At 52.6% G+C, this 23,857-nt stretch overlaps 1 protein-coding gene across 10 annotated transcripts in view; it reads right to left on the minus strand.

Moving 5' to 3' along the window:
- Nucleotides 1–6,602: 6,602 nt before the first annotated feature.
- Nucleotides 6,603–23,857, minus strand: part of CHD6 (chromodomain helicase DNA binding protein 6) — a 201,299-nt gene continuing 184,044 nt past the window's right edge. For 9 of the 10 annotated variants that reach the window (XM_061437616.1, XM_061437610.1, XM_061437613.1 and 6 more), the window contains 6 exons: nt 20,925–21,076; nt 20,325–20,531; nt 18,758–19,210; nt 16,218–16,412; nt 15,212–15,331; nt 6,603–10,012 (listed from right to left, as the gene is read on the minus strand). In XM_061437616.1, the coding sequence (XP_061293600.1) occupies nt 9,113–10,012; nt 15,212–15,331; nt 16,218–16,412; nt 18,758–19,210; nt 20,325–20,531; nt 20,925–21,076 (2,027 nt within the window). In that variant the 3' untranslated portion in view covers nt 6,603–9,112. The other variant, XM_061437617.1, reaches the window with a different exon arrangement.

Consider the following 23,857-nt stretch of genomic DNA (forward strand, 5'->3'; position numbering starts at 1 on the left):
AAGTTGCTCAGTCATGTCTGACTCTTAGTGACCCCATGGACTGCAGCCTACCAGGTTCCTCCGTCCATGGGATTTTCCAGGCAAGAGTACTAGAGTGGGTCACCAGTGCCTTCTCCAGACTGAGCTACCTGGGAAGCCCCAAATAAACAAATATTTTTGAAAAGGGCCCATAAGTCACTGACACCTCTCCAGAAGGACATATACCTGTTTCTTAGTTCCCTTTGGGTGTGGCCATTCAGGTTTGGATAAATGCCCACCACTCTCCATTTTGTCCATCACCGTGAAAAACACTTGGCTCGGCTCTCTTTGCCCAATAGTCATTCCCCTAAAAGGATGGAGTGTGGCTTGATGTGTTTTACATAAACCCTTGGCATAGCTTTAAACTCTCTTCCACATAATTTTGCCTCAAGTGTCGATGTAAAATTTACTAGGAAGCTGTTTGCTGAATCTCGCATCTTCCTCCTCTGAAAACGGCAGCACTTCTTCCCTCCCGGGTCCCACCCCACCCTCATCACCCACATCTGCTCCATGGTAGTTGCTCCCCATGCACAAGCCACTCTGGCTGGCAGGAGGCTGGAATCCTTTCAGTGCCTCACGTCTACTGGCCCGGTGCTAAGTAAGGAGAGGGCAAAGACCAGCAAGTTCAGTAGTTCTGGGGGTCAGCCCTGTCCCCCAACAGCAGGGTGGAGCCTGACCTGATCTTGCCCCGGAGCCCAGCCCAGCCTGGTGCACAGCAGGGTGGGCCGGAAGTCTGCAGGCGGGGTATTCTAGGGCCCAGGGCCTTTGGGAGGCGGGTTCATCATCTCAGTTGCATGAGTGTTGAGTTGGACATGGGTTGGGGCCCAGTGAGCTGAGCCAGCTGGCCTCAGTCACAATGTGGAGGGCGTGTGATGGGAATGCCCTTGTCCCTGCATAGACGTGGTCCCAGCTGCTCTTTCCTGTTTCCTCTGAACTTGGCTCCCAGGATGTGGCTGCCAGTCAGCCTTGGCCAGGGTACCTGCCGGGGGCTCCCAGCTGCTGCTGCTTTGCACTCAGCTCTCCACACCTCGGGCCTTCCTGCTGTCTGAGCTCCAAGTGGGACCAGGACCCAGGTTGGCTCATCCATCAGGCCTGTCTTCCACCCACCTTGCAGGTAGCCAGCCCGTAAGCCAAAAGTCTTGAAGGCCCCTCCCTAAGGCATGGCGGTTATGCCTCCAGGTCCTTAACTTGTCTTATGTGTCCTTCTGCCTGTCCTTCCAAATGCTCCTCTTCCTGCCCGGTTTTGTTTCCCTCGTAGCTCAGTCAGTAAAGAATCTGCCTGCAATGCAGAAGGCCTGGGTTTGATTCCTGGGTCAGGAAGATCCCCTGGAGAAGGAAATGGCAACCCACTCCATGGGAACTTGCCTAGAGAGGATTCTCTCTTGCCCATCTCTCTCTAGGCAAGAGAGAATCCCATGGACAGAGGAGCCTGGCAGGCTAGAGTCCACGGTGTCACAACGATCGGACATGACTTAGTGACTTAACCACCACCACTGGCCCTTTTTTGGGTCCTTTCTCTAAAAATTCTCTTCTCTGCCAGCTTCAAATCTATCCCCTGGCTCCCTTACTCTTTGCCCCAGACGGGAAGTGGCGTGAAGGAGAGGGCAGGACATGGGGTTCTGACTTGGAAAGGAAAGGATGCCCTGGGGGCCTGGAGGCGGAACCTTGAGACAAGCCCAAAGTCCAGCACTTCTTTGAGGTCTGATTTATCTCAGAAGTCAACGTCACTCTTCTATCCCCGCATCTGGTTCCTATTTATACAAAACTATGCATGAATTAACATACAATATTTTAAGTGGCTTAGTTTTTGCACTGAATCTGCAAATACAATAGCTGCTCTACAACAGAGGTCTGCAAACTTTTCTGTAAAGGGCCAGATAGCAAATACTTTCAGCTCTACAGGCTGTGTGGTTCTGGAACAACTATCGGAGCCCTCTGCTGTGGGGTGCAAGCAGCCCCAGGCGACACAAAGGGGAGTGCGGCTGTGCTCTAATGCAGCTTGCTTCCTGGTCTCTGAAATTTGAATTTGGTATGATTTTCACAGGTCGTGAAATACTATTCTTTTGGCTTTTCCATTATTAAAAAAACGTAAAAGCCCGTTTTTGACTGTGGGCGGTACAAAACCGGGCGATGGGCTGTATGCTCTAGGAAGACTGTGTGGGACCTGCGGTTTTGGAATCAGATGCACCCCTTGATCCTTGTCTTTCCCCTCATTCCCAGGGCCACTGAAAGAGGTGACAGCCACCTGGGCCTCGTCCTCGTCCAGGGAACACGTGTGGTATGAGATCATGGGAGTTGAGGCCTGGCACAGGGGCCTGCAGAGTGGGCGCCGGGAGGCAGCTCTGGGGACTGTTCATGGATGTGGGGCTGGCCCGTGCTGGTCACCGGGGCCTGGTGAGTGAGACGGGCAGCGCCCGATGCGGCAGTGGTGGGTAATCCCCGGCACCCAAGGGCGAGAGGCGAGCAGTTTTCATACTACAAACCAGATCAAAGCTCTCCCAGTTTCAAGTCCTGCTTCCAGGTCCTTGGGCTGAAGTGACCGTCTGGCAGATGATCTGCTGTTTGCAAGCCTCTCAGCTCCCCCCACACTGCCCCCACCAAAATACAGTTTGGGAATTCCCAGGCAGACCAGTAGTTAGGACTCTGCACTGTCACTGCCGAGGACACGTGTTCGATCCCTGGCCGGGGAACTAAGATCCCACAAGCCACTCCGCTTAAAAAAGGAAAAAGAACATTCAAGTTGCCCCTCTCCTCTCAGCCTCGGAAGACTCTCTCCTGCCCTCTGGCCCTTCTAGCTAGCTGAGCTGTTACACAACCTCCTGCCACACCCTTCTTTTCCACCTTCTAAGCCTGGATGCTTCCTCTTGGACTCAGGCTGGGAGCCCGAGGATCAGATGCCAAGACTGTCCCCAGGCTTGTGGAGCAGGACAGAAGGGAAATGCCTTCTTCTCCGGTGGCCCTGCTCCCCTGGCTTCAGGGCTGGCCGCGGCAGCGTGGAGACAGAACGCCCCTCTGTCCTGGCTCACCATCCATTTACTGCTATTTTACAAAGCTGCAGCTGAGGGGCGGCCTGCCCCAGGCCTCAGGTGTCCACCCTGACTCCATTATTGGTCAATTTACGGCTTTGGAATCACCAGTCTCTCTAGGCCCTCAAATCCCAGCCTTGTCATTTGTCAGCTGTGTGACTTAGCCTCACTGGACCTCACTTCTCTCCTCTGTAAGACGGGGAGAACCTCGGAGTTATTGTGGCTTGGGAATATGGACATAAAGATTAAGCCCTACTCAAGAAGTTCCTAGTAATTGTCTGTCGTTACATTAAGGGACCAGAGACAACAGGATGCAGAAGTTTGAAATCTAGATAAACGAAAAACATTGTAGCTTAATTTGTGGCTTCCCTGGTAGCTCAGCTGGTAAAGAATCTGCCTGCAATGCAGGAGACCCTGGTTCGATTCCTGGGTCAGGAAGATCCCCTGGAGAAGGGATAGGCTACCCATTCCAGTATTCTTGGGCTTCCCTGGTGGCTCAGCTGGTAAAGAATGCACCTGCAATGAGGGAGACCTGGGTTTGATTCCTGGGTTGGGAAGATCCTCTGTAGAAGAGAAAGGCTACCCACTCCAGTATTCTGGCCTGGAGAATTCCATGGATTGTATAGTCCATGGGGTTGCAAGGAGTTGGACATGACTGAGCGACTTTCATTTTCACTAACTTGGCTCAGACGGTAAAGAATCTGCCTGCAATGCAGGAGATCCAGGGTCAATCCCTGGGTCAGGAAGATCCCCTAGAGAAGGAAATGGCTACCCACTCCAGTATTCCTGCCTGGAGAATTCCATGGAGAGAGGAGCCTGACGGGCTACAGTCCATGGGGTGGCAGAGTCGGACACGACTGAGCGACTGACACTTTACTTCATTAGGTTTATCTGAAATTAAAATGTAACTGGGTGTATTTTTCTGCCTGAATCTGGCAACCCTACCCTGATGGACCCAGGAGCTGCACTGTCCCCCAGCCCACTATCTCCTCAAACCTTTAGTTCACTCTGACCAATAGGCTTGCATGGAAAGATCCCTTCTCTCCTGCAGGTAGGGTCATAGGGACAGTCAGTCAGAACCCCCATTTCCTGGGACTTGCTTGGTGGTCCAATGGGTAAGACTTCACCTTCTAATGTAGGGGGTGTGGGTTCAATTCCCTGGCTGGGGAGCTAAGATTCTATATGCCTCGAGGCCAAAAAACCAAAACAAAACAAAAACAATATTGTAACAAATTCAATAAAGACTTTGTAAAAGTCCACATTAAAAAAAAAAAACAAAACCCAGTTTCCTGCCGCGCTTTGAGTCTAATCCCAGATCCACTCTGTACTTGCCTCAGGGTTTGGAGCAAGATCTTCCTCCTCCTTGATTCTGCTGCTGTACCCCTGATTTAACTTTACCTCATCCTTCCAGGACTGGCAATCCTCACCTCGCCAGCTATCTTGCCTGGAAAATCCCATGGACGGAGGAGCCTGGTAGGCTGCAGTCCATGGGGTCGCTAAGAGTCGGATATGACTGAGCGACTTCACTTTCACTTTTCACTTTCATGCATTGGAGGAGGAAATGGCAACCCACTCCAGTGTTCTTGCCTGGAGAATCCCAGGGACGGCGGGGCCTGGTGGGCTGCCGTCTATGGGGTCGCACAGAGTCGGACACGACTGAAGCGACTTAGCAGCAGCAGCAGGGACACATGACTCGAACATAAAGAGCAGTTGTAAGCACTTGACTTCAATCATTTCAATCAACCCCATCAACAGCCCTACTGGTTCAAGTTGTAATTGTTTAATTCCTCATCTTATTCTACTGAAGCCTCAGATGAGGAAACTGAAGCTTCGAGAAGGCGGGCATGCTGTTCCTGTCTCTCCAGGGGAGCCACAGCTCTCCCAGCACCTCCACTCGCCCCTTGCCGCCTCCCAACCTAGTTCCTCCCTTCGTCCTTTTGGCCTTGGGTGACGGTTGAGCCCAAGCTCAGACACCAGGATGGGCTCCACAGCACCGACTTTGGTCATTTCCAAATCCATCACATGGAGGACCTTCCTTGTAGGAGCCAGTAGTTAATTCACCCCTTTTATTTCCAGTCTTATCCCCCAGATACCCTGCTGCGTATGGGTTATGAGGGTGGTCACAAGGCTGGCCACTTGTCAGCACAAGCCACGTGTCCTGAACACCTGCCTGCATACTCCTGTCCCTGAGGCTGGGTTTGGAGAAGCCACAGTCTAGAACCAAGGTGCGAGTCACTGGGCTGGGTGAACCCCACTGCCGACCTAAGAGTTCTCGTGGTTCTACAGCAGGCAAATGAACAGTAATTCTTGCAAGCAACAGTTTTAAGGTGGAAATAAATCAAGCATAAACTTTTCTGGAGGGTGTGACACAACTGTTCCCTTGTTCCTGGTGCCAGCTTTTCTGTGTGTAATTCAGTTAGAGCTGGTCTCTGTGTTTGGTGGTTGTGGTGGGGGAGGGTTTGGTCCCATCACAAAGGCTGGGGTGTCCTGATCTCAGGCTGGTGGGACTGGGGCCGCTGTCTGTCCCAGGGCTATTTTCTAGGATGGATGAGACAGCTTTGCAGCCTGTCGGCTTTCCTAAGGCCAACAGGATGCCAGGATCCTCCACCTGGCAACCAAGATGCTCTGAAGACAAACGAGGTCATGCTCTGAGGTCACTTATGCAAACACACACAAAACACTGAAACACTAGCCCACTGTACATGACTAGGTGTGTTCGCCCACCCTCATAAAGGAGGTAGAACCTACTGGGGCAGCCTTAGAGATCAAGGGTGAAACCTTGACCTTCACAACTTATCATTCTACCCAGCAGTGCTACCCAAGTCTAGAGGTCTACAAAGCTGGCAATACATATTTACTTGTAGCAAAAGTCTGTAAGGGCTTCTAGAAGCATGGCCCACCCAGGCTCCAGGCTGTTTATCTACCATTTATTGAAACTAGGTAGGGACCCAGCCAAGGGTGAAGCTGGCGGGGCTCCTGCTATCTGCCTCCTTGCCGAGACTTCGGCACATTTCTGCCAGCCTGGTGGATAACTTCGGACATAGCCCTTCTGGGACCTGAGAAGCCCTGCTTCCCAAAGCTAGGGATCACAAAGTTCTTAACTTCAGACACAGGAGGCACTTGGGTGTTTGGGGGCCTCTTCCAACCCACAGAGGTGTGCCCACCCCCCCGCCCCCGCCACCGCTCCTTGAAGCCCCAGGTGTGTTACCCGAGGGTGGGGGGCTCTGGAATGGGGCTTAAGAGAGTGGCGGTGTTGGCTGTGGGTGTTCGGGCCCCAAGTCTGGGGAGCGGGTGCTGTGCTGTGTCCCCTTCAACTGCATCTGTCTTAACCAGGTGTCTGGAAGCTCAAGAGAGAAGGCAGGCCAGCCCCCATGAATGAGTATTTTACCAAGTCCCCAACATGGTGCCCACCATGGGCGCCTAGGAAAGCCAGCAGACCTGTGTGTGCAGACGATGCCTTCATAAGATGTCGGGGCAGGAAGAGACAGCCGAGTGCCACTGAAGTCCTCAAATACAAATTTGACTTTTAAACTTTTTTGTTTTTTTTTAAATCCAGGATCGAGACCACAGACAATTTATTGTGTAAGACATGGGGTGAAGAACGATCAAGGAAAAGTTATGGCTGTGAGTGACATGGAATTAGATGAAAAGGCTCAAGTTTGCTGAAGAGAGTTTTAAATTTGGCTTTTGCTCTTGGAAACGTCAAAATAATCATAAGAAGCACTTATGCCTTACAGAGCAAATAATCCACAGAGTGTCATTTTCATTTTGCAAACAGGGACACAACAGCAGTCAAAGAGAAGCCTAAACACCCAGAGAGTTAACATACAGGTTCGATAAGATATAACAAGGGATTTTTAGCATGCTGGTGGGTTGTTAAATCAAATCCATACTGAACCCTGTGACCTACTGGAGGTTCTAAGTGGAACCTGGGGAAAGCAGCCTTTCCATACAAAACAACAACAACGACAGCAAAGAAAACCCAGGCTCTGCTGGGTGTCTATAATACTCATTTGCAGTAAGGCTTTCAAGATACATGAATTTTTATAGCATTTGTATTTTAAGGATTTAGGGCAAATACATTTTTTTTTTCCTACTTGATAAAAAGAAAATTAGTACTTAAAAGGTTCAAAAATATATCAATTGAGTGATTTTTTTTTTACATAAATAAATTATATTGATTTTTAGGATTTAACAGCTGAAAAAACCCTTTCTGCTTCCACTGGAGGCAAAACTGAACAAAATGTTAGTTAAATAGAGAGAGCAGCATTTCTAAGAAATCTGTTGTCAGCATTAGAGACCACCTATGCGACAAAGATGTCATTAAATAGAATCGGTTTAATTACTGGATCCTTTCTTCTTATGGAATTGGTTTACAGAATTTCTGATTTATAACTCTGATTCATTAAAACTGGGACTCCACTTTTTAAAAATAAAGCTGGTTTTTTTTTTTTTCCCCCCGCCCCCGGCCATGATTTAACAGACTTCTTTGAGATGCTCATTTTAACATTTACATAATTTATAATCCCAAATGTATAAAAGACAATGACAAAAGCATCATAAATAAATAATGCAAACTGAAATAGTTATGTCGAACTTTTGGACCTTCTGATAAATTATAGCAAAACTGTTACAGAAAAAGTAAAAAAAAAAAAAATACAGTAAATTGTTGACAACAAAATGTGAAACCGGTACGAGTAACGCTTCCAACATTTCCAACGGTCCCACACAACCCTGTGCCCCCTGGGGACTGAACCACGAGCTTCTTTCAAGTCTCAGAGTGTGAACTGTGGATGGAGAGTTGAGACCATCAGAAAGGAGGGACTGCGTGGTGGTGGTGGGGGGGGGGGTGAAGGAAGATGGGGCAGGGGTGGGCAGGGGCGGGGCGAGCTGCCCGGAGAGCTGGGCAGCTGAGGAAGGAGGGGGAATGTTAAGCTTGCCAACACAGTCTCCACTAACTTGATGATCTGAGATCTGGGTCCGACTGTAAAATATAAACTGAAAAATCCGGAGGGAAGGAAAAAAAACTTCTCACAGTTGCACTCTTTATAAAAGGTGGAACGCATGTAGGTTTGACAACCTCGAACCCCTGGCTAGTGTCAAAGAGTGTTGGGGGACTTATTTTTCTTGCAGGCTCCAGAGTGAGCCTGGGTCCTGGCAAAGGGAATCAAAAAGTAAGAGTCCAGGAGGCTCCAGCAGCGGCCAGAGGGGTTCCTAAGAGGCCTGAGTAGGGGCAGAACCGGTCGTGTGCTTTATGCCGTGTGCAGGCGCGCGCCCCATCCCACCCCCCCGCTGGCAACAGCCCACGGTGCGTACAGCTTGCTCGTACTGGGAATCTCCTTTTGACTCGGGAGGTGAGGGATGCGTGCGTGTGTAAGAAATGATGCCTGGTCATTATGTCTTCTTGCTGCAGGTTGCCTGAAAACCCATAGAGTGGGGGGAAGTCATGTTACTACCAGTAAGGTTTCTGTTTTAGAAATGGATATGTGCGGTTTCAACCGTTAGAGACTTCTGCCTAACCTACTCGTTTAGTAATCGTGATTAAAACTGGGAAATATTTTAACTAAAGAATATGCACCAGCATTTCCTTTCTCTGTGCTTTTGTTTTTTTGGTTCCCTGTTACCCTTCTTCCCGTTCGGCACAGCTCACGGAAAAAAAACAAAAGAGAGCTGCTCTCTGCCTCGGCCCTGCACTGGTCAGTCCCTAGCCGGCTTTCTTTTGCCTTTTTTTTTTTTTTCCTCTTCGAATAAATGGGAAACTTGGAAGAGAAGGGGGCAGGGCGTGTCCCCACGTCTGCACTAACTACGATCGCTGGAATGGACGACTGGGTAACGGAGTGAGGGGTTCTGCACCTCCTATACTAGGTCAACGACACGGAGCTGATGGCGTGGCAAGACCCTGTGACTGACTATGAACATCTGTTACCATAGTTCTCAGACAGGAAATCAGGGAGGTAATAGTACTCATGGAAACACAGGTTCTTATGACGGTGAAGTGAGGGGAAGTAACAAACCTTTATGGGATAAGAAACTTACAAGTCACAATCATTTTCCTCGATGAAAAAGTTCTAATTGGTGTCACCGTGAGAGTCCTGGGGGCCCCCTTCCCGGGCCTGTGCTGCGTGTTCTCTGTCGGGGGGCGCGGGGGCCCTGGGCTCTGGGCAGCTCTGCTCGCTGCCCGGCTCCCTCTCCAGCCCGGGCACAGGCTCTGGGTTGGGGTTCGGGGTGTCCCCCTTGGTCTTCTTCCGCTTCCTCCTCTGGCTCTCCAGACCTGCTGCTTCCGAGTGTCTGGCCTGCTGCATGGCCGGCAGCGGCATGCCCATGCCGGGGGAGAGGAACATGGAAGGGTAGATGAGTCCGGGGGAAACACCTGGGATGAGGAACGGGTTAAACGCCACGGGGCTGCTCGTAGTTATTGCGGGCTCAGGCTGGTCAGAGGAAAAGGGGCTAGGGCCGGGCTTGTCTTCGGCCGACGGGTCCGTTTTGACGTTGTGGCTGCCGGGCTGGTCTTCCGCAGTCTTTTCGGCCGCCGACACGCCGCCCTTGGTTGTGCTTGACAGGGGCGCTGGCACGGCCGAGGCGCAGGTGGTGGCCATGGGGGCGTTGAGGAGCCCCCCAACCCCGAACATCTGGGGCACGGCGGCCATGCCCGGCAGCACCATGGGCAGCATGCTCAACGTGCTCTTGACCTCCTCACCTGGGGGCATTGCCGCGAAGCCGGCTGGGAAGCCCACCAGCCCCGTGAGGGGGATACCCGGCATGTTTCTCATGTTCTGCAGCCCGACCAGGTCCATCCCGGCGATCAGGCCGTTCATGAACAGCGGCCCCATCCCGGAGGGGGCGTCCGCCACCAGGGCCGGGGTCTTCAGCAGCTCACTCCGTGGCCGCCTGCCCCTGCGGCGGGGGCCTGCGTCTCGGAGAACGGGCTCGGGCAGGGTGTGATTGAACTTGTTTTCTGGGAGAAACCCCTGAAAAATGACAGAGAGACACAAGATGCTTCAGGCGATGGATGGCAGCGGGGAGCAGCTCGGGGCTCCGTAGTGGTCTTTCCTGCCCACCCACCCACCAGGAGGTTCACAGCTCTGCGCCCCGGGAACCGCCCATTTGAGGCGGACAGCCTCAAAGTGCTGAGCAGGTTCCCACGTGCCCTGTGGAGAGGCTGTCGGAGCCCCAGGAGCTGGGGCCAGCCAGGGACCTCAGGTCTTAGCCTAGAGTGTTTTTACTGGGGCATAACTGACGTGATAGCAGTTTCACATGTAAAATATAAAAACAACAAAGGACTTCATGAATTTGCGTGTCGTCCCCGTGCAGGGCCGTGCTTGACTTCCCAGCTTCATCTGATCTCAGTGTGTGTGCAGCTGAGGCCAGCGGTCGAGACCCATGGGGGGACCGCCTCGGCCAGGCCCGTGTTCGTCTCCCTCCTGACACAGGAAGGGTTTTAACTGAAGCCACAGAGCCGAGCTGGAGGATGGGGTTTGGGAGCAGGAAGACCTGAAGCTCTGTCCTGACCTGCAGGTCCCCAGCTGTGGGTGAGAAGGGACAAGGGTACCCAAGTCGAATCCTTAGAAGATGCCACAGGTCTCTGCTCAATGGGCGGCCATGGGCACAGGCCGGTGGGGGACACTGGTCAAGCTCTCAGCAGAGGGAAAATGGACGTCGGAGGGGCTGACGAAGGGGGCAGCGATGACAGAGGAGCCAAGCAGGGCTACTGCCCCGTGTCGGGCTGTGTGCGCCCGGCTCCGTGTGCCTGCTCTTAACTCGTCATCACACCCACCCTACGAGTCGGCACTATCGTCACAGCCGTTTCACAAGGAGTTCAGAGATTCACACACATGTGAAAAATGTGCACTTGAACGTTCCCAGGTCCCTGTAAAGAATGTTATCCCTGAGGTTTTACATTTGTCCTTCAATTTCCTTAATGATATCATAGAAAAACCAAGGTGTCATAGGCAAAGAGTGCTATGATGGTCACCTTTGTGTGAGAAGAAATCCTCTTAGCCAGCCTTGTCTTAGGAAAGCAGACGAGGGAGAAACCTCAGTTCAGTCCCCTTTCTTCCTCACCAACTGAGGAGGGGCGGGATGTGCCCTGGAGCGCAGCTGGGCCCCGGCCCACCTGACTGCTCCCACGCGGGACCAGCCCCCTGCGGCTGGGAGCCGGTCCGTCCTGATGGGGTGGGGCAGCCGCCCGGGTGTGGGAACGAGGCTTGGGGAGCAGTTCTGTCTGGTTCCCGTTTCTAAAGCAAGGGTCAGACGCGAGGGACGGGGCCGGGCTGAAAGAAGCGTTTCTCACCACTCTCTGGAGCCCATTAGTGCAGATCGCCTCCCTCTGGAGACCATGGCCTCAGGCTCCTCCTTTCAGCCCAGGGCCCGGCCACGGGGACCAGTGCTCGGACACAAGGCCTCCCAAGCCCTCCTCCCTGTTACGCAGCCACAGTCAAGGGCCAGGGAAAAGGCCCCAGATGTATCTTCTCCCTTTGTGCCCTCAAACGCCTCCATGCTCGCTCTCCCCATCACTCTCCAGTGGGAGGGCCTGTGCCGTCTCACAAGTCTGTCAGGGAGAAGAAACCCTGAGCTTGCTGAGTAAGGCCTCAGCTTCTTTTGAATAATCTGCTACCTACACAGCAGGCGTCCGGTAACACGCTTTGAGGCTACTGGGCGCTGAAGAGGTGACTTTGGGCGGCCTGTACCCTGCAGGACCTGTGGCCCTGTTGGCCCGGCCCTGCAAGTTCAAGTCACACTCCTCAGGCATCAGAATGTTCCCGCCCTGGCTGGGAACCACTGGGGCAGATCACACTGGGCTCTCAGGACAGGGAACCTGCCCAGGAGGCCAGGCTGGCCGCCTTCACCCTTTAGACAAGGGAGCAGCAGCAGGAAGGGCCTAGGGTGAGAACAGGGCTTCCTGCCCCCTGCAGAGCACGCGGCGGGCTGGCGGAGGAAGGGGGATCTACCTCCTCCTGCGGGTGGGCGCGTCACCCTGCCCCCGGCTGGCCCGTGGCTGCCCACCCGGGGCACGTGCCCCTCCCAGCAGCATGGGGACCACACACAGCGGCCAAGCCAGGCTTTGGCAGCTCTCCCTCCTGGTAATTATACCCTGGGAACAGGCCTGCTTCCTCTTCCAAGGGAGGCTGGGGGGAGGGCGAGGTGAGGGGAGACTGAAGGGCAGTCACAGGCGACGGGTCTGTTCCTCCCAATGATGGCACGCGTATGTGCCCCCCAGATCTCTCTAATCCAACACAAGGCAGCGTTTACCCCACAGCCTGTGTGTCCTGGCTCTAACACTCAAGTCCTGGGTAAAGGCAAGGGAGGAGATGGTGGCCAAAACTGCCTCGCTCCTCCCAGGAAGGCGAGTCGATTCAGCTTAACATGCCCTGAGCAGTAAGAAACCTTACCCCCAGATGCAGCAGGTGGATCCTGGTTTAAAAATTCTAAAAACAAAAGACAAAAACTAGCTTGGAAAGACACTTCTGGGAGAGCTGGGGGTATCTGAATATGAGCGAGCTACAACATGCTACTGACATGTGTGGTAGTGGTGACAGATACACGGGAAAACGTTCCCAGAAGACACACGCTAGGTGTTTATTTAGGGGTGACACGTCATCTCTGCTGTCTTGGTTGGTCATAACTTTCCTTCCAAGGAGTAAGCATCTTTTAATTTCATGGCTGCAGTCACCATCTACAGTGATTTTGGAGCCCCCAAAAATAAAGTCTGACACTGTTTCCCCATCTATTTGCCATGAAGTGATGGGACCGGATGCCATGATCTTAGTTTTCTGAATGTTGAGCTTTAAGCCAACTTTTTCACTCTCCTCTTTCACTTTCATCAAGAGCCTTTTTAGTTCCTCTTCACTTTCTGCCATAAGGGTGGTGTCATCTGCATATTTGAGGTTATTGGTATTTCTCCCAGCAATCTATGTTGGAGAAGACTGTTGAGAGCCCCATGGACTGCAAGGAGATTCAACCAGTCCATTCTAAAGGAGATCAGCCCTGGGTGTTCTTTGGAAGGAATGATGCTAAAGCTAAAACTCCAGTACTTTGGCCACCTCATGCGAAGAGTTGACTCATTGGAAAAGACTCTGATGCTGGGAGGGATTGGGGGCAGGAGGAGAAGGGGACGACAGAGGATGAGATGGCTGGATGGCATCACCGACTCGATGGACATGAGTTTGAGTGAACTCCGGGAGTTGGTGATGGACAGGGAGGCCTGGTGTGCTGCAATTCATGGGGTCGCAAAGAGTCGGACAGGACTGAGCGACTGAACTGAACTGAACTGTCATCTCAGCAGGGCTTCCCAGGTGGCTCAGTGGGTAAAGAATTGGCCTGCAATTTAGGAGACTCAGGAGATGAAGGTTTGATCCCTGGGTCAGGAAGATCCCCGGGAGGAGGAAATGGCAACCCACTCCAGTATTCTTGCCTGGGAAATCCCATGAACAGGGAAGCCTGGGGGGCTATGGTCCATGGGGTAGCAAAGAGTCAGACTCAAACGAAGCGACTCAGCAAGTAAGCAGTCTCCGCAATTTACTGTCAAATGCCTCAGGAAGAAACTAGCAAAACCGTCACACCCACTGCATACGAGTAGGTGAAACAAACGTAACTCTGCATGTAAAATATATGAGGCACGTGTGTGCGTACACACATGTAATAGTGAGCAACGGCTATGTGCCGGGCAGGCATTCTTAGAGCTGAGTCCGCCTGTGTGGTGCCGTCAGTGGGGCTGGCAGCCAAGCCTCAGCACACAAAAGCAGGAGGGGCTGAAGGCAGGGAGAAGCTCCTTGCGGGATTTGGATATTTCAGACGGGAAGGTCTCTAAGGACGGACAAGGAGTGTCACACACCCAGAGGCTCCGGCCCCACTGGGGTCCGCCAAGCAGCCCCGAGGGCCAGGCGGACCCTGCGTCCAGGCTGGGCCTTACTGCAAGCAGGGGACCCCGAGGCGGGGCCTGTGTTTACTTAACAAAGGAGGGAAAGGAGGGAAAGCGCATCTCTGGCAGGAGGCTGGCTTGTGAGGACAGCTTGGAAATGAGTGTTCTGGCAGCACATTGGCGTCGGCTGGGCCGTGATGAACTTTAACTTCCAAAGAACGTCTGAGAAACTGAGACGTGAAGAAAGAAATGAGGAGGTCAAGGGGGGGAGGGGGGCATGTCGCTCAACCAAGAGTTCGGAGACCCCACCAAGAGGGCTGGGGGTGGTCTCTCATGACAGAAGGAGAGCTCGGGGAGGCCGAGGGCGGGGTCTGGAGAAACAGAGAGAGGAGGGACGTGGGATTGGATCGGCCTGTCCAGCAGGCAGTCATGTTTGTTGAGCTGCTAGTGGAGTGACCCTCCAGGCCACCAAATCAGAAACGAGCTTCCTAACAACATTAACAAGGAGGAAATGACTAGGGTGGGTGGTCTCTGGGAACTAAACACAGAAATGGTATCCTGGAATTCCCTTGGAGGAGGAGAGCTGTAGATGATCAAGCACCAAAGGAGGCAGTCAGGAGCGCCTGGGAGCTCAGAGGACAGCCTACGAGGGCAGAGCCCCAGAGGACCTCAGAAGCTCCCTATGTGGGCAGAACTCGCTTTGAGGTCAGAAGCACGTTTTTGAGTATCGCCTGCCCAATCTTAACACGCTTTCAGGTTGAAATGCTACCGCCCCCTAGAGGTGACAAGTCTTCTAGTCCAAATTTGTACCCATCTGTAAACTATAATTAACTCGGATTCGTTCTACTGCAAGTATCTGCAGATGTCTTTGAAGTCTCTTCCAGGCTCATGATTCTATAATAGGAAAAGGGCAGTGCATGGAGTCAGCTGTTTCTCATTGCCAGCGAGGACGGACAAGGAGGGGGTGTCTTAAATGGTAGCCGGAAAAACTTAAGGCTGGAAAATGAAAATTTCCAATAAAGAAGTTTTGTTAAAACACTGGATAACAGTCTCCTGATAAGACTTAAAAGGTATTTTCCCTGAACTCTCCAAAACGGGGGGAATCGAGCCTTGGGAGTCACTTCAGTGTAAAACTTAACCCCAAAGTTTTGGAGGGAAACGTTGAAAACAAACGACCATGGAGGACATGCTGCTGGTGAGAACACCCCAATACCACCTGTCCCTGCTCATCCAGCCCCTGGGCGGACCCTGGTCCTCCTGCTAAGGCTGCCCGGCTGCCTCTTCCCAGGTGGAGCGTCCTCTCCCTTACCCTCAGGCCGGGCTCCTTGGGGACAGCAGGAACCCTCTCTTCCCCACTCAGAGAGGTGACGTCTAACGTTCCAGGTTCCTTACAGCGTGGCCTCCTCTGCTTTGGTTTGTCTGAAAAATTCTAGGAGGTAAATGGAAACCAACGTTACAGAACGCTCTGGCCACAGGATCTCCTGATGTGGGTGGTGCTGCTGTGCTGTTTCCTCACTCATGGCCCTCTGCACAGGACCTGTCGGGTCAGGGCTGCAGGGAACAGCTGCTGGGCCCCCACTGAGGCGCTCTCCTCGAAGCCACGGTGTTCCTGCAGTTAAGCTGCAAGGTGGGCCTCCTGTGGGGGGCCCGCTGGCCCTCCAGGTTCCCAAGGCACTGCTTCACCCCTGCCCTCGCCTCCCTGGACCGTTTTCTCAGGTTCTCTCTTCGCTGCTCCCAGCCTGGTGGGCTGTGTGTCTCTGGAGGGTGTGTGTCTGCGAATGCATCCCCCTCCTTCCTTGTGAGCTTCTGAGTGCTTCCCCTTTAGCCAGGACAGCAGGGGTGGTGGTGGGGTGTCAGTGCTGGGGCGCCCTCTCCTCTGGACCCCTACTCTGAAGGACCGAGGGCAGAGGAGGAAGAGGACTCGGTGAGCAGCCCCTGGGCAGGGACTGAAACTAACCCATCACCTCAGAGTGGAGACACGGTGACTTGAGAAGAATACACGGGAGCATTTCTGTGAAGGGGAGCAGCGCTTATGCAACCTAAAGAATGCTGTGTGAGCTCACAAATGTGGTGACTCACAGGGAAGGGAGGGCCGAGCAGAGGCTCGCTGTCCTGGTTAAGAGGTCACGCATGTCGACTTTCTGGCCTGGCGTTCTGATGTGGGCTGGGATTTCTGTTACCAGAAGACGTAACCAGAATTTAAACTCCCCCACCCTCACTTTCCAATGAAGTTCTCGGAGGACACACAATTCCCTTGGGCTCACCAGTCCTCCCAGGCCCCCTGCGTCTCCGTGTCAGAGGGGACGCGCACTCACCGCGCCGAAGCCCGGGACCTCGAGGGAGCAGTCGGCCTGCTGCCTCAGCCAGTCCAGCAGGCTCTTGCTGGGAATGGCTTTCTCGGCCGGGCTGCCAGCGGCCGGGGTCGGCTCCGGGGTCGACGTGGCGGGCACCGGCCCTTCAGGAGGGTGTGGGGTGCTCAGGGGGGCCTGTCCTGGGTCTTCGTGGACTTCCTGGATGGAGGGAAGACAAGTATGTGCCCTTCACCGCGACGGAATGAAAACTGGTTTCTTAAAGGACTCTTCCCACCAGAACAGGACCGCCCATGCCTGACCGCCGATCCCTGCCACGAGCTCCTGACGTGGCGGGAGACCCCTCTAGCCAACTGCTCTCCTCCCCTGTCTCCGCGGTGACCTCTGTGCCATCCTACCTGCTCAGGCTCCCTCCTTCCATCTCTGTCACCAGCATGGACTGTGCCCGTGACACTGGCCACCGCACTTTGCTCCCCCATGGCACTTGTCACAGGTTTTCACGTAACAGAGAGTGCCACCCTGCAATCAACCCACCTGGTTCTCCAGCTGTATATATACTCGGCCCTGTGTCCCCAGTGCCCGTATGGGGTCTACAACTGTGGTGTTGGAGAAGACTCTTGAGAGTCCCTTGGACTGCAAGGAGTTCCAACTAATCCATCCTAAAGGAGATCAGTCCTGGGTGTTCACTGCAAGGACTGATGCTGAAGCTAAAACTCCAATACTTTGGCCACCTCATGCGAAGAGCTGACTCACTGGAAAAGACCCTGATGCTGGGAGGGATTGGGGGCAGGAGGAAAAGGGGACGACAGAGGATGAGATGGCTGGATGGCATCGCCAACTTGATGGACATGAGTCTGGGTAAACTCTGGGAGTTGGTGATGGACAGGGAGGCCTGGCGTGCTGTGAGTCATGGGGTCACAAAGAGTCGGACACGACTGAGCAACTGAACTGAATAACATATATCAGTGCTAAATGTCTGTGTGATAAGATCTTCAAAACGCTCTGAAGCCAAGAAAAAAATATTTCACTTACTCCACTGGAATTCTATGATCATGACAGGAAAACTACAGCTTTGCGTCACTGAAAAACCAGACAACCTTCTTGAAGGCATTGAAGAACTGGGAAGGGAAAGAATCTGCCATTTCAGCTTCTCACATTACATAGAAAATCAAAGAGGGAGACATCCACCAAACAGCACAGCAGAGCTCCCCGGCTGCAGAGGACCACGCCGCTGGCTTAGTTCCCTGGTTTGCCATTTACTACCTGGATGCTGCTGCTGCTAAGTTGCTTCAGTCGTGTCCGACTCTGTGCGACCCCATAGACGGCAGCCCACTAGGCTCCTCTGTCCCTGGGATTCTCCAGGCAAGAATACTGGAGTGGGTTGCCATTTCCTTCTCCAATGCATGAGAGTGAAAAGTGAAAGTGAAGCCGCTCAGTCGTGTCCGACTCCTAGTGACCCCATGGACTGCAGCCTACCAGGCTCCTCCATCCATGGGATTTTCCAGGCAAGAGTACTGGAGTGGGTTGTCATTGCCTTCTCCGACTACCTGGATAATCTTGGGCAAATCATTTAACGCTTGTCTCAGTTTGCTCATTTCCAAAACGGGGGCAGTAACCACACCTTCAGAGTGTTGCTGTGAACATCATACAGGGCAATCACGTAAAACCCTCAACGCAGTGCCTGCCAGAGGCACTCAATACTCGTCACTATTATTCCTTTTAAAGTAGTTAAGAAAGCAAAAAATGTTGGTTCCTGTTTTGCAGCCTGAAATTCAATAAATGGGAAAAATAAAAACGCAAAGAGAGAAGTCGGTGGTCTCTGACACAGTAAGTGGAGTCAGAGGAGATCTCGGGCACGTGTGCAGGGTCTGCCCTTTTCCGTTTCTGACAAGGATTTCTGGGCTGAGAGCACCTTACTGTAACCTCAGCAAAGCCTCAGTGACCCTCGGTGGCAGAAGCTACGGCCCCCAGTTTACATAGGTGTAGAGCAGGGCTCGATGATGAGCCCAAGGTCGCCCAGCAGGTCAAGCAGCAGCTGAGCCAGGACTGATGTTCAGGACCTCCTGACCCCCAAGTCCCTGCTCCTGGAAAGCCCGCTGATGCTGCAGACCCAGCCCTACTGCTTCACTCGTTTGATCCCCAGGGGCTCCAAGGCCCTGGAGGCTGGGCTGTTTCTCTGTGACATGGTGAGACCTCCTGGCTCATGTCTCCAGGATGCAGGCAGGTTAAAGGCCCTCAATGGACTAATCTATTTCTAGAAAAGACTGAGGACGACTGATGACAAGAGTTGTTTCAAGCCGGACAACTGAAATAGGGACTGCTGTTGCTGCTGAGTCGCTTCAGTCGTGTCCAACTCTGTGTGACCCCATAGACGGCAGCCCACCAGGCTCCTCTGTCCCTGGAATTTTCTAGGCAAGAATACTGGAGTGGGTTGCCATTTCCTTCTCCAACAAAGATCCATAAATCAAAAATTGTGTCTGAGGAAGAAGGGTCTGCTGCTCAGTGTACAGAGGTCAAATCTGTACTTCATGGCCTCAAATACCCACCAAGATGCCCGCCTGCAGGGTCTGCTCCTTCAGGAAGATGAGGTCCACCCCGCCGTCGACATGTTTCCGCCTTCCTCTCCGCCTCCTGGAGGCAGCGTCATCTCTCCTGAGGCTTCCGTTGACAATCTGTCCGGTCACTGGGTGGATCAGGCCAGCTTGCAGGATCCCCGACAAGTCCATGCCAAGGGCTCCTTGCAGTGAACCAATAGCCCCGATCTTGGGGGTGCTGGCGCTCACTGGGAAAGGGGACGTGGCCCCTGGGGACCCCTCCGATGGGCAGGAGAGATCTATGGCTGACTCTCCATGCCAGCCATTGAGGACGATGGGGGGGTGCCCGTGGGAGGCCGAGAACTGCTCCAGGCTCCGGGTCTTCGCATCCCTCTCTACCTCGAACTCGTAAGGATGCCTGTGCTTCTGTTCATCCTTTGTGAAAACCGGAGCCAAGAAGCTCTCCTGCAAACACACAGATGTGGCAAGAGAGGTTTGAATGCCACCTCTGTGGCTCAATGCTGGCTCTGTCTTGGCCCTGATTTCCTGGGGGCTAGTAATCGCCTCCTTGGAACTTCTTTTAACTCAAGCCTTCTCAAATTTCAGTACCTACTCACCTGGATAGCTTGTTAAAATGCAGATTCCACTTCAGTGGGCCTGGGATTCTGCATTTCTAACAAGTTCCCAGGTGTTGCGAAAGCTCCTAGTCCATGAACTATACTTGCAATTGCCAAGATCATAGTTTAGGGATCTCTACCTTAGCTGTACATCAGAATCATCTAGGAAGTTAAAGAGAAAAAAAAAAAGCCAATACCAAGTTCACACCCTGGACCAATCCAACCAGAACCTGGAGCTTCTCAAGGTCCCCAGTGGAGTCCAACGTGCAGCTAAGAGCTAGTGTGCTAACCACCGACCTTAAACTTGAGCCCTCGAGTTTTCATTTGCATTTACAAACCTCAAATAAAACTCCTCTGTTGACTTCCCTCATTTCTTTTTAAAAACTATTTTAAAAACTTATATATTTATTTGGCTGTGTTGGGTCTTAGCTGTGGCTCTCAGGATCTTTTTTTGTGGCGCGTGGGGTCTCCAGCATGGCACATGGGCTTAGTTGCTCCACAGTATGTGGGATCTTAATGCCCCAGTGAGGGATCAAACCCGAATCCTCTGCTTTAGAAGGCAGATTCTTAACTGCTGGACCACCAGGGAAGTGTCTGCTTCCCTCATTTCTATTGGCTGCTACTGTTCCCAGTCCTTAAGTATTCACCCCTCCCTTTCCTCTATAGTCATCTGTCATCAAGCCATGCCCACCAACTCCCTCCATTTCTTTGGATCCACTCCTGCCACTAAGCTGGTTGGGAACTCACCTTGTCTTCAAGTGCCCATCTGCCTCCCCACCTCAGACGTATGCCAGCTTCCCACCCCATCTCCCACAAACTAGCACACCACTGCCACAGAGCTGCAAACCCACTTTCATCACACACTTTCCTGCCCCAAGACTCGAACGAATCACTCTATCAAAGAGTGCCAAGGGCCCTCCTCCTTTTTTTCAAGGTCAGACACAGCATTCTTAGGGCCTCACCTTCTGCATCTGGGCCACCCACGCTGCGCCACTGCTGGAGCTGTGCTCTGATGCCTCCGGCTCTGAGATGCCGCCTCGGGGACCAGTGCTGCTGGTTAGCACGGGGGTGGGCAGCGTGCCCGAGGGCTCGTGCTGCTGGCTGGAGGGCCACTTCCCCTTTAACACCACGTGACAGATGTTATCTAGGCGGCTGATTATCACGCGATCCTATAAAAAAGCATGCAAGCCCTTAGGAGGAAGTACTAAGTTATCCAAGTTTACAAAGTCCCTTGAAATCAAGCTGCACATTTTCTAACCAGAAGGAGTTGATTAGAAGAGGGCACACACAAAGGAACTCACTTTTCGAGTCTTAAAAGAAACGGTGTAGTCTGGACAATGAAGATGAAAAGACACAGTACCGTAAATACAAAGATGCGCTGAACGCTTTGGTCTTATGGTCTAGTTATGGTTCTGATACCATTAAAGTCATGTAACTAACATCTTTTAAAGATATTAAACATTTGTCTGAGTTGGTGATTCAGAAAGATTCTAAAAGGTTTAATGTAAAGGATTCAAAAGCTGAGGATGCTCTGGGTGGAGCATGCAAGCTCCGGGAGGTACCTTCGGCCACTCGGAGAATGAATACAGCGTTTTCTCCTGGAGCAGCTGAGCAATGGTGGGAGCCCGCGCCTCCTGCAGGTCGTCCCCGAGGTCTCCCGTGATGCCCGAGGTCGAGCTCTTGCTCTCCTCCTCAGAGTACTTCCCTGGATAATCTGGGAAGAGAGGTTTAAAAAAAAAAATGAGACAGGAAGTTGGAAGACTGGAGTGATCTGAAAGATGAGGACACCTGAGCTTTTTTTTTTTTTTTGGCCGCACTGGACAGGGGACCTATGTTTCCCAACCAGGGGTTGGACCCACGCCCAGCCCCTGAACTGGAAGGATGGAGTCTTAACCACTGGACTGCTGGGGAAGTCCCTCAACTTCTTAAAACACTGGCCTATTGTGTGCTTATTTATTTTATACTGATTAATTACCATGTCTTCTATTTCCAGAAGCACTCCATCAGTTAAGCCCTAAAGCCACATCCTGCCCTAAGGCTATCCAAGCAAGTCATCTGATAAGAGTCTGCGCTGGTAACCAAACAACAGCACTGGATGACGGCAAAGGCTTCCCCACTTGGTACAGCAGGCGAGAGGGAAGTGAACACTGTGCTTTGATACAGAGGCAGGGACAGTGTGGGAAATAGAACATGGCAAGAGGCTGAGATTAACGAGGAGGGAGGAAGAGTCCTGAAACTTACAACGAAGGTAAACAGACCTGATTTAAGCTAAAAAATGATGCAAAGACACCATCAGTCAACATCACTGACAGAAATGGAAACGCGACTCATTCCTTCAGTCTTCAGTGGTGAACGCTTATTATCAGCTGTGAAATGGATCTTCAACCATCATCCGCTTCACAGTGCTGACGGGGGGCGAACTGGGAAAAGCTGTGGGCCCCTTCCTCGGTGAGACGACAGGGAGCGTCCACCCTCTGCAGCGTGGAGGTCTCACTGCTGACTGTGTGTCAAGTCCCCCAGGGGGCCACAGGGACCCCTCCCCAGGAGCAGGGTCTCACCAGGCCAGGGGATTCAAGGATAAAAACAGGACAGTGTGGTGGCTCTGGCCTTCTAGGCTCTTAAGAGCTCCTTGAGGGAAAGGCAGCCGGGAAAAACACACTAATGATAAACGAACAGTTTCAATTATAAACCATGGTGAGGACCATAAAGGGAAAGAAACAAGGTGCCCTGATAGGAAGAAGAAGGAAAAAATCTGCTGGTAGAAGGGAGGGCTGGTAGAGGGGGCCTCTCAGAGGAGAGACCACCCAGGAAGAGGCAGCGGCGGGGAAGGGTGCGCTCGACCTGCTGAGGAACAAGGTGGGGGGTGGGCAAGTATATACAGAGATGGCGGGGTGGTGGTGGAGGTGGGGGCAGGACCACTACCATCATGCTGAGCTCTGTGGGCCGGGCAGGGACAGAAAATCCAAACAATTCTAGATCCAATGGGGGCGCATCCCTGCCAGGTTTTAAGCACAGAAGGTGAATTTAAGTTTTGAGAAAACACAACGCCGTATGAGAAGGACTTAGGAGAGAAGGGGCTGGTCCAGCTCAGCCGGAGACTGCTTCTTCGGCCCCAGAGTTGCAGTCTGAAAGACAGGCAGGGCCCTCTCGGCCCTGCCGAGCCCACACCCCAGGTTCGGAGGAACCCTTCTGGGGTCTGCCAAAGCCCCTTTAAAAGCACTGGTGCAAGGGACTCCCCACCGCTGAGCGTGTGAGTAGCTCACCAGAGCTCTTCAAGTTCACTGCTGCCTCCTAGTCCAGCACAGCCCAGCCCCACAGCCAGGAGAGGACCAAGCACCTCTTCCCTAACCCATCCTTGCTGGACTGCCTGTGTTCCCAGGACTGAGTAGGTGGTGATTTCCCCCACGACAGAGTTCAAAGAGCAAGGTGTACATATAACCCCGTGTGTGGCAGGGACCCTTTATGGCCTGTGGCGAGGAGGGTGGGCAGGTCGGGGCTGGCTCCTCCCAGGGTGGCTGAGGCCACACGGGGTGGTGCCGCTCCTTCTGCTCCAGCATCTCTGGCCTCAGCCTGGCTGGCGGACGCACTTTAACTTGGGTTCAGAACTCTTCCCAAGAGAGTCAGCAATCACAAGGCAGAAGCCAAAGGTGGGAGCTCGGAAATAAAAAGAAAGTTGGACAACCCAGGGAGCAGAGCAGGGTTCCTCTCTCTTTCCCACTTTAGAGCAGCGGTCCCTAACATTTTTAGCCCTGGGGACCAGTTTCATGGAAGCCAATTTCTGGGCGGTTGGGAGGGGTGGAGGATCTTAACGCGAGTGACGGGGGGCAGGCGTGCGCTTGTAAAATACAGATGAAGCTTTGCATGCCCACTGCTCGCCTCTGGCTGTGTGGCCTGAGGAACCTCAGCTTTGGAAGTCACTGTCCTGTGCGGGAGGGGCCGGCCCACCTGAATCCCTGTGTAATACACGGGCCCTGGCACCAGACCAGCCACCAACAGGGTGTTCTTTGTTACTTTTTTTTTCTGACGAGGATAAATAAGAACTACTTTTTGTTCACCCTAATATGCCCTCTTGGGTTTGAGGACATAAAAACAACAGTGAAAAAGTTAAAAACCGTTTGTTGTTGCTCAGGATCTCTAATCAGTGTATTCATATCCTCGTAAAACATATGCAAATCTCAGGTCACCTAGATTTTTAACATTTTCAAATCCTTTCCTTACCTAAGATTTCCCTATTTAAAAAGTTCAGACCTATTTGCATTTTTGTCGAGTTGCGTGTAATTTGGTTTTTTTTTTTTTTTTTTTTTTACTTAAAATCTACTTATTTATTTGGCTGCATTGGGTCTTAGCTGTGATATGCAAGATCTTTAGTTGCAGCATGTGGGATCTAGTTCCCTCACCAGGGATTGAACCAGACTCCCCTGCATCTACAGCATGGAGTCTCGGCCACTGGACCACCAGGGAACTTCCCTAATTTGGTTATTCTTCTTTCTGTTGA

This window comes from Bos javanicus, chromosome 13 (genome assembly GCF_032452875.1).
Source record: "Bos javanicus breed banteng chromosome 13, ARS-OSU_banteng_1.0, whole genome shotgun sequence".
In the NCBI taxonomy this organism is placed as follows: Eukaryota; Metazoa; Chordata; class Mammalia; order Artiodactyla; family Bovidae; genus Bos; species Bos javanicus.